At 38.9% G+C, this 13,288-nt stretch overlaps 1 protein-coding gene across 8 annotated transcripts in view; it reads left to right on the top strand.

Annotated features, from left to right (window-relative positions):
• RAPH1 (Ras association (RalGDS/AF-6) and pleckstrin homology domains 1) overlaps window positions 1–13,288 on the top strand; it is a 170,033-nt gene that overhangs the window by 105,420 nt on the left and 51,325 nt on the right. For 6 of the 8 annotated variants that reach the window (XM_024104033.3, XM_024104035.3, XM_024104032.3 and 3 more), the window contains one exon: window positions 12,393–12,467. The exons of the other annotated variants lie outside the window; for them this stretch is intronic. In XM_024104033.3, coding sequence (XP_023959801.2) covers window positions 12,393–12,467 — 75 coding nt within the window. The remainder of the gene's footprint in view (window positions 1–12,392; window positions 12,468–13,288) is intronic. 8 annotated transcript variants of the gene reach the window in all.

Genomic DNA, 13,288 nt, shown 5'->3' with positions numbered 1-13,288 from the left:
CAGCTGGCTAAATTAGGTAAACAATTTAGTATTCATAATATATTTTAATAGGGCTTGATAAGCCCAGAGAATCTTGTGAAAATAGAATATTATTTAGATTCGATATGTAGGTTTTCTGCTTCACTCATAAAAATAAAGTTTAAAAAAAAAAATCCAAAACCTGATCAGTCATGTTAGTCTTTGGAAAAACTTCTGGTGAAAAACCATTTATTCGTAACCCAGTGTTTTCCATGGGTGTTTTTCAGGATTCTTCCTTTTGGTAAAGTCATTGTAGAAGATAAGTTAGACAAGAGCACAGCAAATGTAGATATCCTAGTAATAGATGAATTTCTATATAAAAGGAATTAATCAGTCAACTGGATAATGGCATACGGTACTCTAGCTTTAGTAAAATTATTCACATGTATAGAACAATTACTCTGTGAATGAAAATATACAGAAAAACTTATGGGTTTTCTCCTCGCCACGCTAAGTAGGAACTTTTCTGTGTTAGTCATTTGGGTTTTTTGTTGTTCTTGATGGTCATTCTTTCTTAGATCTGTATATTGACTTAGTTCTTATTTTTTAAACATCTGATTAATGGCTTTACTGTTACTATTTATTCATGCAAAATTTGTGGTTAGGTTTTTTTTGTCTACAATATTTGTGATCTTTGTCATTGGTAAATATCTTTTGCTCTGATGTGCTGTTGTTTTCCATCTGTCTAAGTAACAGACCAAGTGCAAACTTTGCAGTAAGATTACAGAATGGCTGGGCAGTGTGTAGCTCTAAACATCTTTTATGATTTTTTTTATAGTGTATTTGAAAAAATTGCTTTGTAAATTTCAATAGCCTTATGTTGTCACTGCAGTATATTTCTGTAGATTTGAATGCAGCAGCACTGACTGTATTTTAAAGGAAAAAGTTTAGTGGGGACCTCCTCCATTTACAATGTAAATGACTTCATAAGAAATGTAGCAAGATGTTCTGCTGTTCCTGAGATCCACACATTTTCCATGTACTGGGGTGAATCATTCTATAAAGAGACCCTTAAGAGGATGTTGTCTATCTAAAGCCTGTTTGAAGTTTCATATAGATTAAATCTACTTTGTAACAGAAAGCTAAGAATAGCAAGTTAGAGTAAGTTCTTAAGAAATTTCAGAAGATTTGGGGGGGAAGAATTGTGAAATTTGCATCAAACTGTTAATTACGTATTGTCTATAGGACAGTGTAAAGAACATGTAAACTTATCTGACAGTAGTACAGTATTTTAATATTTGGATAATGTAAAGTCTATAAATCTTTCAAATAATACATAATTAAATATAACAGATGTATTTAAGGATCATAATTTAACATAAGTTTTCATAGGTATATTCCACCTATTTCTGAATGGAGAGATTGCTCCATATAGTATACTTCAAAGGAGCAACCTCCTTAGATAAAGGAACTGATATGAAATAAGCAGCTCATTTGCATTGCAGCCCTAGTTAACTTCTGGGTTTTCATGTCTAATAATAATTTGTATGTAGGCTTGAAAGGATTAGTTTTTTGTCGGTAAATGTCAATTTCCCTGTATACACACAAACCAGTGAAAAAGTATTTCCATTGATCATCGAAATCTACTTTTGGGCAAAGTAAGAAAAATGTTGCTTGACAATTCTAGTGTTTGATTTAAGGATATTTACTTTTTTGACAGGTGATGTTGACAATTTGTGATTTAACGGTTATAAAGCTATAACTTTTTGAATCTCAATGCCTACTGACATTAAATAATTGTGTGACCTTCCATGCCCCCCATTGTCCAATTTTTCCAGTGCTTTCCTGCAATTCTGAAAATTTAAATATATAAAAATTGGGATAAAAAGCTTAAAAGCCATAATTTTGCACAGCTGTGAAAATTTAAATAGATAAAAATAGGAAAAAAAGCTTAAAATATATATCAATATCCGTTGAAATTATTAATTCTGCCAATCTTAAGTGTATGGCATGTTGTGTAGTAACTCTGAGCATCATATACTTGCAAGATGCAGTATTTTATGTGCATATTTTAAAAGCAGCTTTGTAAATAAACAGGTTGACATACAGACATATTTTGTCTATATGTATAAATTTGCTACCCATGAGGCACGTTTTAGACATTTGACTGGGAAGAAGTAATCCATTCCATTTGTGTGTGAAACACTTTAGTGTTTGTTGGAATTTCATACAGCCTTTTTTTTTTTTTTAAACTTAAACTTGAAGTCTGTTCTCCTCTTGAGCCCTACTAACCTCAGGAATTAAAAACAGTCCATTGAGCTTATTAAAAGGAAACTGCCATTCTTTGTGAAAGGGGAGGGAAACTGTTTATTTTTGGATATTTGAAAGATTTTCTGTTGCAGTTCAATACACTTCAACACAGTACTTTCCAGTAATCATCATCCTGCTATGTGCAAGTCCTCTGAGTCCATCTGTTTTGTCTTGTCTAACAAAGACTTCCTTACAATTTTGTCTCATGTTTATTTTTGGGAAAGCTAAAACTCTTACTAGAATCTTCAGAAGTCTTAGATGATTCATAAATATCCCTTTGAGACAGATGGGAGTGTCTTTTTTGTTTTTGTTTATAAATTGAGATTAATATAAATATTTGCAGTCTCAGATCTGTTCTTTGTTTATAGCAAAGAAAAAATATGAAGCAGACCAACTCCATTCCTTTCTTTCAAATAAGTTAAGACTACCAAATTGTAACTGAGTATTTAGCTACCATGGAAGGAGAAATTGTCAATACCAGTACACAGGCAAAAGATTTGTGGTACAGCTAATAATGTTGCTTGACACATACATTAGTTTTAATTACATTCTTACAAGAAAACACTGAGTAAAATGGTACATATGACCTTTTATCTTATGTAGCTGTTAAGTGTATGTAAACAGTAGGGTGGAAGTGTTTTGTATAGAAGTTTATATTCTAAATGCTTGAAAACATGCTTGGTCATTCTGCACTGTAGTTATAAATGTTTGCATTATTTGTGAATAGGAGCAAATAGAGTTGTAGCATTGAATTCTCTTCCTAGAATAGCATAAAAATCCAGTGTTTGTGTGGCGGGATCTTTGAAAATATTATAAAATGCTATACCCAACAGCTGGTCCATGAACCCCCCTGGTATGTAGGCCTGAAGATAATGGATGTCCCTTTCTTTCAAGGAAGGAAGGAATGCAGGAAATCTTTTGAAGTCCTAAAAGTAATTTGGAACAAAGTACATAGGAGATGTTTTTATGAACATCAAGGCAAGCTGTTTTTTATTGAATGAACTATATGTGAAAAGTATTTTACATTTAAAAAATATATTTATTGAAATTAAAAGGAACTTAATGTCCATTTTATTCAAACTTAGCTCTTGTAAATAAAACCTGTGGTTGATTCGTGGAATGTGATGTGTTAACACATTTGCGTGCTTAAATCTATTTATTTATTTATTTATTTATTTATTTTACTGCTTGTGTTTGAGATTAAAGTTTAATTTTGGTAGAGTTATTAGCGGTATCCCCTATTTCTGTATTTATTTGATTTTCAGATCTTTGGATTAGATTTGCAGTTAAGGGATTTTTATGCATGTGATAGCTTGCAATATTTTTCATTTTTGTAATTTTAAGGGTTGTTGTGAAGGATATGGATTAGGTTTTTATAAATCTTTTATCGGATGAGAATATTTGGTTAGAGAATCTTGGTTTTGATTTGAATCATTTTTGATATAGTGTTCATTTTATGGTATCTAAGTGCAACTTGTAAAGTTAGAACTTGCAAAAATTGAAATACTATTAACAAAAAACTTAATGTAGCTTGAATTGCAATTCAAGCTACATTAATTTTTTTGTTAATAGTATTTCAATTTTTATATATATATATAAAATATATAATATATTTATATATATATATAAAAAAAATATTCATTTTGTACATTTTCTGTTTTTAATTTCACTCATTTGTTTTCTTCTCACCATATGTTTCCTTTTGCATCTGTCCCTGGCCTTTTAAAATAAATTTTAAAGAAGGAAAGTATTTAAAAATTGTTTGACAATTTATTCTTTATTGTGCAAAACATAGTGAGTTCCTTTTGTGTGTGTTGTAAACATGGCCCCTGAAAAACGAGTGCTTCTGGTAAGAAGATCAGCTACAAGCATATATAATGCTGACTTGTAAAATCAGTCGTCTTTCCTTCATTCTACGCTAAACGTTTTTGCGTTTTCTGTGATGGCCAAAACAAGCTACATTGGACTGCTTACACTAATTGTGGTGAGACCACACCTGGATACCTTTTGTGAAGAAATCCTGCAGTGAGATCCTTGCAGAAAGCTGTCACGGCCCTCATCAAGCTCCCACAACAGGACACTCACTAAGCTGCTTTTGGATTCTGCCACACTGGACCCCTGTACTCTTAATCTTCTTGAGTCTGAGCATAGTCCAAGCACTGCCTCAGGCTCTGGGTCGTTAGGCATACGCTCAGGATACAGATCCTTTGTCTAGCACCCCTTCGGAGACCCTGCAGTCCAACTGCCCAGGCCCTGAAACTGGTGCTGGCGCCTCCAGACTCTTCAGTAGCTTAAGCAAACCCCTTACCGAGAACTCCAACCTTGTGTGCACTCAGGTTTTCAGTTCACATCTTCAAGGACAGTGGATAGTTGAAGCAAATAGACTTTGCAACAAGGTTCTAGAAGCAATCATTCATTAGTTTAGACAGCACAATACACAGATCCAGAAAAAAACAATAAAACCCCTATATGCCACTCTCAGCCTCTTTTCCTCACTGCTCTTGAGCGTTCTTTGAGATTTGGTCAGAGTCTTCTAAGGTATCCAGGATCCTTCCTCTCTCCTGCACATGGCTTCCAAATCATGGAATCTGTATGACCTCTGCGTTATGACCCTATCTCTTATAACTTTCAGTTCCCTTCCTCGGGTAACTTCCAGATCAACCTTGTCAGGTATTGTAGGTCCTCCACCAGATGATCCAATGCTTAGTTACCAGCCAGCTTGGTAGAACCAGTCCTTTTGGTTTGCCCACCTCTTTAGCACTCGGCTGTCTATGAGCTGAGGCGTGAAAACATTATCTATTGTACTACCCAGGTGGATTTATTCACATGCCAATGTATCTCAATAGTCCCTTCACCCACCCAGGTATGGCTACTTGACACACATTAGTGCATTGATCACCCATTCCTCACTCCTAGTGGGTGTCTCTGAAAAGAAGTTAACCTGTTGAGGTCAGGTAACAAGCAGCACAAGACTGAACAAGTAAACTGAGTCACACATTTTATAAAAATAATGCAGTAATCTCCCATATTGTTCACAGAAGCTAATACACCTGCTTATACCTTTACAGTGTGCAGTAGTTGACATAAGAGTTTGCTGACTCTCTAAAACTGCTTCACTGAAAGGAAGCAGAAAACGAGTATTTGAATATTTGCAGATATCTAATTTTATGAAGTTTCGTCTAGTGCATACAGCAGGATGAAGTTCTTCAAGAATGTTCCCACTCTTTCCATTGCATGTAGGATTTAATAGCTTCATTTTATACAAGAACTTGGGAAAGGGAAGTTAAGAAAATTCAGTCCAAGTAAAGAAAAGATCAGATGTCTTTAAAGAAAAGATGGTGTTTCAAAATGTTTACCTATAAATAAATCAAGTAGAGGGATTCTAGCCCTGTGTACACAGTGTGTACAATTTTTGGCTTGAATGAATACTTTGTGAAAGAAGCTCAGCTAGAAATACCTGACCATTTTACCTATTTAGCAAACTCTACGGACACTCTGCTTGACTTCGTCTTGATTACATGTACGTGAAGAAGTCATGTTATGCCTGGTGTGTACTGACTAGAAAACATTAATTATTTGAGTATTCTAGATATAGGTGTGCAAATGGCATAACTAAACCAGAATGAATGTCTTCTAATGCAGTGCTTTAGCTCCCTTACTCCCCTTCTAGAAAGACCCTTTTCTCCTAACCATGCTCTGTTCTTCATTTTAATGGGAGGATAAATGTTGCAGGGAGGTAGGGGGTTGTCTTTAAATTAACCATTTTTCTTAATAGTCTCAGACTGTTTCAAGCCTTTTTAATTTCTAGTGTTCAATTGTATGCTACCTGATTGCAGTGTTACAGACATTACCCTTAAGGGAAAGAAATGTACTTTTTCTATTGGACTAACAGTGGGAAATGTCTTTTAGTTATGGGAAACTGATTGGCCGTCTGTGCTAGGAGTCAATGAATCAACTATATCAGCAGGAAAAAAATTTAACGGAACACAGGATTGTATTGGCCACCTGGCAAATACTAAATATGGATACATTAAGAAATACTATATTGTGGCTGCGGTCTTTTTTACTGTTTTGTCTAAATATAATATTTAGACTCTAAAAGCAGTTGGGCAGAAATTTACTGCCACTGGCTGCATTCTACTTATTCTAACAAATTAAGTTAAAGTTGGATGGGCAAAGGATAGAAATATCTGATAATCCAGACATATTGGCTAAATGTATTAAAGATTTAGAAATATGAAAGAGTTACCATGAAAAGTTTTTGCTCACCCCTTTTGGAGTAGCAAGTTTTATTTTTATCTGTATGTCATAACTCTTACCTGGGTTTCTGAATTTTATGTCAATGGTAATTCTAGATGTACATTGTGCCTAGGAAAAATATGTTCATTTAGGATTATACTTAAAAGGATAATTTGTGTCAAGGGTTTGTAGGTCAAAATACTGACCTGCATTTTTGTAGCATAGAATCATAGAATTTAGAGAGGGGAAAATTGGATGATGAGTCATCTGATCCATCCTTAGGGGCCAATGCAGAATTGTTGCTATAGTAAATTTTTATTGCTTTTTATCCAGTTCGTCTTGAAATGTCTCCAGCAATGAGGTTTCCATTACTGCTTTTGGACAGTTATTCCATAACTTAACAAATATCAATCTCAAAACGTTTCTGATAGTTGAATTACGTAGATTTTAAGTGGTTTAAAAGTGCAGACTAAGTTTGCAGAGTGTATTTCTGCCCCATAAAATGGAACAAAAGTAATCTTGTAAATAATCCTTTTTACTTATTCCCTTGTGCCTACTACTCCATTGGACCACCCTAAATTATTATTCTCTCTCTGTGGTATTTACTCATTTCAAGTACTTGAAGAATGTTAAATTCACACACAGTTGTTGCTTTGCCAAGCTCCTTTGCTTAGCAAGGAGAATGCTCCCTGAGCAAATTTACACTTCCCTGTACCAGCACTGATTTTTAAGGTATATAGGATACGTCCACTTTTCTGCATAGAACAGAATTCCCCTTCTCTGTGACAGATACTACTGTAATTATGCTGGATAATACCCGCTATGATTGCCAATAGCATAATTGTGCTGCTAGGGCTCAATCTTGCAAGATATTGAGCTTCCTCAACTCTCGCTGAAATTAATAGTTGATTGTTATAACTAGCAAAATATTGTTCTTTTCTCTTATAAGAATGTCTGGCAATCCTACCCCAAATTAATCAGTAATGGAGGTGAGAAACCCCTTAAGCCATACACCCTGGCTACAATTTCCCACAGCTCAACCATTGTGCTCCAGACCAAGCCCCTGTTACTGCAGGCCTCGTGTTATATTTTCAGCTAAACAATAAATACATAGAACTCCAGCAGTACCCTTTTCTGCTAAGCTTTCTTTTCTTGATTCTCTGTGGTCTGAGGCATTTGGGCTTCTTTATGCCTTACTGTGAGTATGTGTTCTTGACCCCCACCCCAATACACACAGAGACAGCAGGCAAGATGGCCAGTGTGGGGAAGAAGGGTAGAGAAGAGGTGTCTCCTGAAAGGTGCTATTAACAATCTCGTGTCAAAAATTCCTTCCAAGAAACAAGTATCAGAGGGGTAGCCGTGTTAGTCTGAATCTGTAAAAAGCAACAGAGGGTCCTGTGGCACCTTTGAGACTAACAGAAGTACTGGGAGCATAAGCTTTCGTGGGTAAGAACCTCACTTCTTCAGATGCAAGTGAAGAAGTGAGGTTCTTACCCACGAAAGCTTATGCTCCCAGTACTTCTGTTAGTCTCAAAGGTGCCACAGGACCCTCTGTTGCTTTTTCCAAGAAACAGCGCTACCTCATTGGGGGAAAGTGAGGTCCCAACTCCCACCTGTCTGTGTCATTGATATCCAAGAAGGCTAAGGATAAACAGCCCTAGAAAAAAGGTGAAGTAGCATACTCTCTAGCCATGAGGCTGCATCGCAAAAGAAAGGGCGAGCTGGAATCCATTAAATCCAACAAGGACATTAGTGAGGAGCTTATTAAAACAGAATTCTTTGATCCTACGTTAAGAAATGTTATAGACACCCTTGAGCTCCATCCTGACCCAGCCAAGCTGAATAGGAAGTATTTCCCCATTTATTCACCAAAGAATTTGGTCAATCTCTTGATAAGGCAGTGTGATACATTCCATTCTTGCTGAGCAGAAGTTCTTAGGAAGGGCAGGAAACTTTGCAGGCAAGTCTTTATTTACATTTTACACATTCCTATAGTTAAGCTTCACTTCTTCTGCAAGTAGTGTCTCTACGGGTGCTCCCCTGTAGTTGTGCTTGCGTCCCTGTGCTGCTGATTGGAGAACTTTGGTAGCAGTATCCGTTAGGCCCACACATGTGCAGTCTCTCCTTATGTTGCGCCACGAGGCTAGTCAGCTCATGCGGGCTAGTTCCCCCTCAGTTCCTTCTCAACCGCCCCTGGCTAGAAACGGAACTGTTCCTAGTCCATTAGGACCATTACTTTTGATTTGTATTTCTGTAGTTAGCTAGCCTCCTAGTTCTTAGTTGTAGTTCTAGCTGTAGTGTTTTCTCTTCTTATTCTCCCCCCCTTTCATTTTTGTAAAAATAAAAGACTTTTCTGCTTTTTTTCCCCTTGTTGCGGACCCTTCCCTCAATGGGGTATGCCCCACTCACCAGACTTCAAGAAGTGCCTCTCTTGCAAAGAGGCGATCTTTGTTGTAGACAAGCACTCCCAGTGCATTCGCTGCCTCGGGGAAGGCCACATTCAACAAAAGTGTGATCTTTGCCAGGAAATCAGACCCCGGTCTCGTAAGGATAGAGAACTTGGACAGAAAATTATCTTCATGCAGGCGGCTTTCCCACCCTCTCTGGACCCACGCCACAAGTCACCTGGAAGATGTGAGTCTTCCCCAGAGCCTTCAACGTATAAAGGCTGTGGGTCAAAGAAACAAATGGCTAGCCCTTTCACAAATCATCGAAAAAGAGCAGAAAATCCCCCACAGTGAGACCCGAGAGAGCCATGACGACACTGAGGGATAAGGACAGGAGTAAGCACTCCTCTAAAAAGGTATTACCGGTATGCAATTTTACATAGGTACCATCGGCACCTCATTTGGCACCAGAGCTTCCAATATGGACAAGATCTTCATCCTCCATTGTACCGCCAGCAGCATCGAGTCAGTCGGCACTGCTGGAATTCAGACACTCTAGGGACCTTCATGTATCAGACATACTGGAATCTCTTCTTCTCGGTGTTGGGACTTCTGCACCAAGTCTTCGAACAGCATGGGAGTCTTCCCCGCCGCTCTGTCATGCTCCTCCCGCTCTCTAGTGAAGGCTCAGATAGCGAACCTGAGGAGGCAGAATCACAGTATTCCTCCCAGGCTCCTTACAGTGCCTAGTATCAACAGGGTCCTCGAGCATACCCTCAGATAGCCCCACCCATGGGCACCACCCCCAACCTCTATGCCACCACCACCCCAGTGGCCATGCTGGGACTCTTGGGCTGCATATTGACACTCTCAAACTTCTTACCACTGAGCATTGCTCATAGGGTAGGGTGCACATCTAAATGGCCTTTAATCAAAAGACAAATGGTCACCTATGGAGATACCCCTTCACATCAACCACCTCGAGCTAAAGGCGGTCAGGAATGCCGGCACCCACTTCCTCCTACTGATCAAAGTATCACACAAGAGTATCTAACAGACAATCGACAAGAGGGAGCCAGGTCACCCTCCCTTTCCATGGAGGCAATGAGACTATGGAAGTGGTGCATCTTCCACTGTTACGCTGTCAGCAACCTAACTCCAGGCACACAAAACTCAATAGCAGGTAGTCTCGGTTGCAAATTCCCATGCAATCATGAGTGGGAGCTAGACCCAGTAGAACTTCACAGTCTATTCAGGGGGCACCAACCACAGACTTGTTCACCACTTACCTGAACAAGAAATGTCCACGCTACTGCTCCCTGGAGAGCTAATGCTCTCCTCCTCCGCTGGGACGGAGACCTTCTTTACATCTTTCCTCCTTTTCCCTTACTATCGCAGGTCCTGCTGAAAATAAAAAGACGGAGCATACATCATTCTGATCACTCCTACTTGGCCGAGACAGAACTAGTACCCTTACCTGTCACAGCTTGCGACATGCCCACCAATCCCTCTCCCTGTCACTCCGCACCTCCTCTCCCAGTTCAGAGGACAATACCCTACATGCCAGCTTGGGGGTTCTCCGCCTCATGGAATGTCGTCGTCTTGGTTTGAACACTTAGAAAGCTCCTGTTCGAAGGAGGCATAGGAGGTGGTATTATGCAGCAGAAAGTCCTCAACACGACGTACCTACCTGCAAAAATGGTGCAGGTTTCGAATTTGGTGTACTTCCTGACATCCGTGACTCTTCCACATGTCTGAGCCCTTTTTTGGGCCAGTGCATAGTCTATCTCTAAGCTCTCTGAGTTCATCTAGCAGCTATAACAGCCTTCCACCACTCAATAGAGGGATACTCAGTGCTGTCACACCCAACCACCAAAAGGTTCCTCAAGGGCATAGTAAACCTCTTCCCACAACCTCGACTTCATACTCCCACTTGGGTCTTAAACCTGGTACTGAAAGGATTGACCAGGCCTCCCTTCGAACCCCTGGCCACCTGTTCGCTTACGTACCTCTTAGTGAAAATGGCCTTCCTGATCGCGATTACCTCCGCTAGGAGAACAGGAGAAATAGCAGCTCTGATGGCACAGCCCCCTACGTGGTATTCTTTCATATCCTTGGTTGTGTTGGAAAATGCTAATGCATTAGCTAACATGTTTTAAAACAGCACTCATTTTCCCAGTCTAAATAAATGCTCAAAGCGGGATTTCTTTCTTACCCTACTTACCCTGGGATTAGTAAAACAGACATCTCCCTAGAGAGAAACACTGAATCCTCTATTTCCAGACCTTTATCCTCTGTAGATGTTATTCCAGAGCAATAATACCCTATTGTAGTGACCTCTCAGGAATGACTTGAGAGAAGGTCGTCAAGTCCGTTCTCTAGAAAATATCCTTCCCATCTTCCTTTGTGGCTGATGCAGTTTATGTATAATTTAAATTCTTGGCCAATGAGGTAGCCATTTAACACCAATGGAACAAAGACTCCCACCTCAGGCAGAATCTGGCTTCTGCCAAATTTACTGGTGGAATAGCTGCCTGGGTAAAGCATAGCAAAAGCTGCCCAAAAGGGAAAGCCATGCTTTACCAGCTCTAAAACCTGAACAGAAGACTTCATGTTACCTTTGTCTTACTGGCATTAAGACATTCAGGAGGGAGTCATATTTTGTCTTTGATCTGCTCTCTCATCTGGGAAATTTTAACTCTTGGTCACTTTCCAAATGGGGATGATTGTCAGACAAACTCTTGTAGGAGAGAGAAAACTTGGCTTTTCTGCGAATTTCTCACTTGTGAGAAATTTGGCAATCTGACCCATCTTGTGGGGACTGTATTTTGAGAGAGAGGATAGCTGTACATTAATTTGTTGGCCATAGTTCAGGATTATCAGTGACACTCATTATGGTAAGGTTTTTTTCTGCAGTTTTGGAAGTCGTCTTCTTGGGAAAAGCAGCCAGGGTGCAAAGCTTGACCAGCATGTCCTGGTTTCATGACTGACAGTTCTATGCTGTCTTCATCTCTGCACAACCGAAGCAGCAAGCCCAGTTGTATAGGATTTGCATGATGTGGATAGGATTTTCAAAATTACATAAGTGACTTAGTAATGTAAGTCCCATTTACTCGTGCTCCTAGGTAACTTATGTAATTTTGAAAATCCTAGCCAGTATCTTGTAGAAAAGAAATCAGTAACAGGTAAGAAAACATTTTCTTTAAGGGTATTTTATAATTGTTATGCCATTGAAAAACAGGTGAAGGGCAAGATGGTGTTTTTTAATAGCACAACTGCTTATTAAACCTTTGCTTTCCGTCAAAAGCGTTTCTGGAATTCATTGTCTAGAGATCGTTAGAGTTTTATGAATGGGAGGAGTTTGTGTGGGGAAGTTAAGTGCGGAAGGTTTTTAAGTGTTTGCTTAAACTCTGCTTGTCTACTATAATCAACACACTATAAAATTACTGCACTGATTTCCTTTGACTTATTTTCTTTCTCTTTTTCTTTCTGCACAAGCACTCCTATTTGGACAGGGAAACATCCCTTCTTCTGAGAAACATTGCAGGAAAGCCTTCTCATTTGCTGACCAAGGTGATGCATCTTCTTTCCACCTGCATGTGACTTTTTCCTTGTTGATAGAATGCAGTTCCCACTTCTGGGTTTATAGGCTTGATGCTCACCCCTCCCTCCCTCCTGTCACCCTTCACCCCCCCCCCAAAAAAAAAACCCCTCCAACACTTTTACTAGAGTGACTTTTCCTCTTGTCAGGCTGTTTTTAAAGGCTGTCTCATTTTAAATATACTCTACTGAGTTACTGCAAATATCCATCAAAGATTCCAAGTTTTTGGAGAGCGTGTAAGATTCATGCTAGCATTCTTGGCTAAAAAAGTCAAGTGGAGTCAAAAGTCTGTGGAGTCTGAAAGCTCTTCTGTTCTCCTCCCCTTTACAGGTATAAAAATTAAGCTGTGGGAAGCACATGGATGTTTTTTCTCATACGGCCAGAAAACAATAACATCCTTCAAATGAATTAAAATTACTAGCAACAGTTTGTCTTCGTATAGAAAGAAAGGATCAAATTTGCTATTTTGAGTGCTCTTACTTTGTGTAATCTGGAAAAAACACCCTACATAAGAAAAGATGCTTAGAAGTCTCTTATGGACAACTCCTAAATTATTTCCGTAACGTAGAAAAAGAGCCGGTAACACCCCAAGAGGCACTCCTTGCATTTTAATATATTGCTGTCAACTTTCTGGCACTGTTTATGTTGGGAATCATAATTACTGTACCCCTGTAGTTTGGAATTGTTATATCAGAGGAGATGAAGGGTATGGACTCTGATTCTATTCAGCAATGACCAGATTGGATGAGGAAGACTATGTAGTTTTGTCTTGAGAGACTTGCAATCCATTATA

This window comes from Chrysemys picta, chromosome 11 (assembly GCF_011386835.1).
Source record: "Chrysemys picta bellii isolate R12L10 chromosome 11, ASM1138683v2, whole genome shotgun sequence".
Taxonomy (NCBI): domain Eukaryota; kingdom Metazoa; phylum Chordata; order Testudines; family Emydidae; genus Chrysemys; species Chrysemys picta.
Note: the sequence above shows the minus strand (reverse complement) of the source record. Positions and strands in the feature narration are given on the sequence as shown.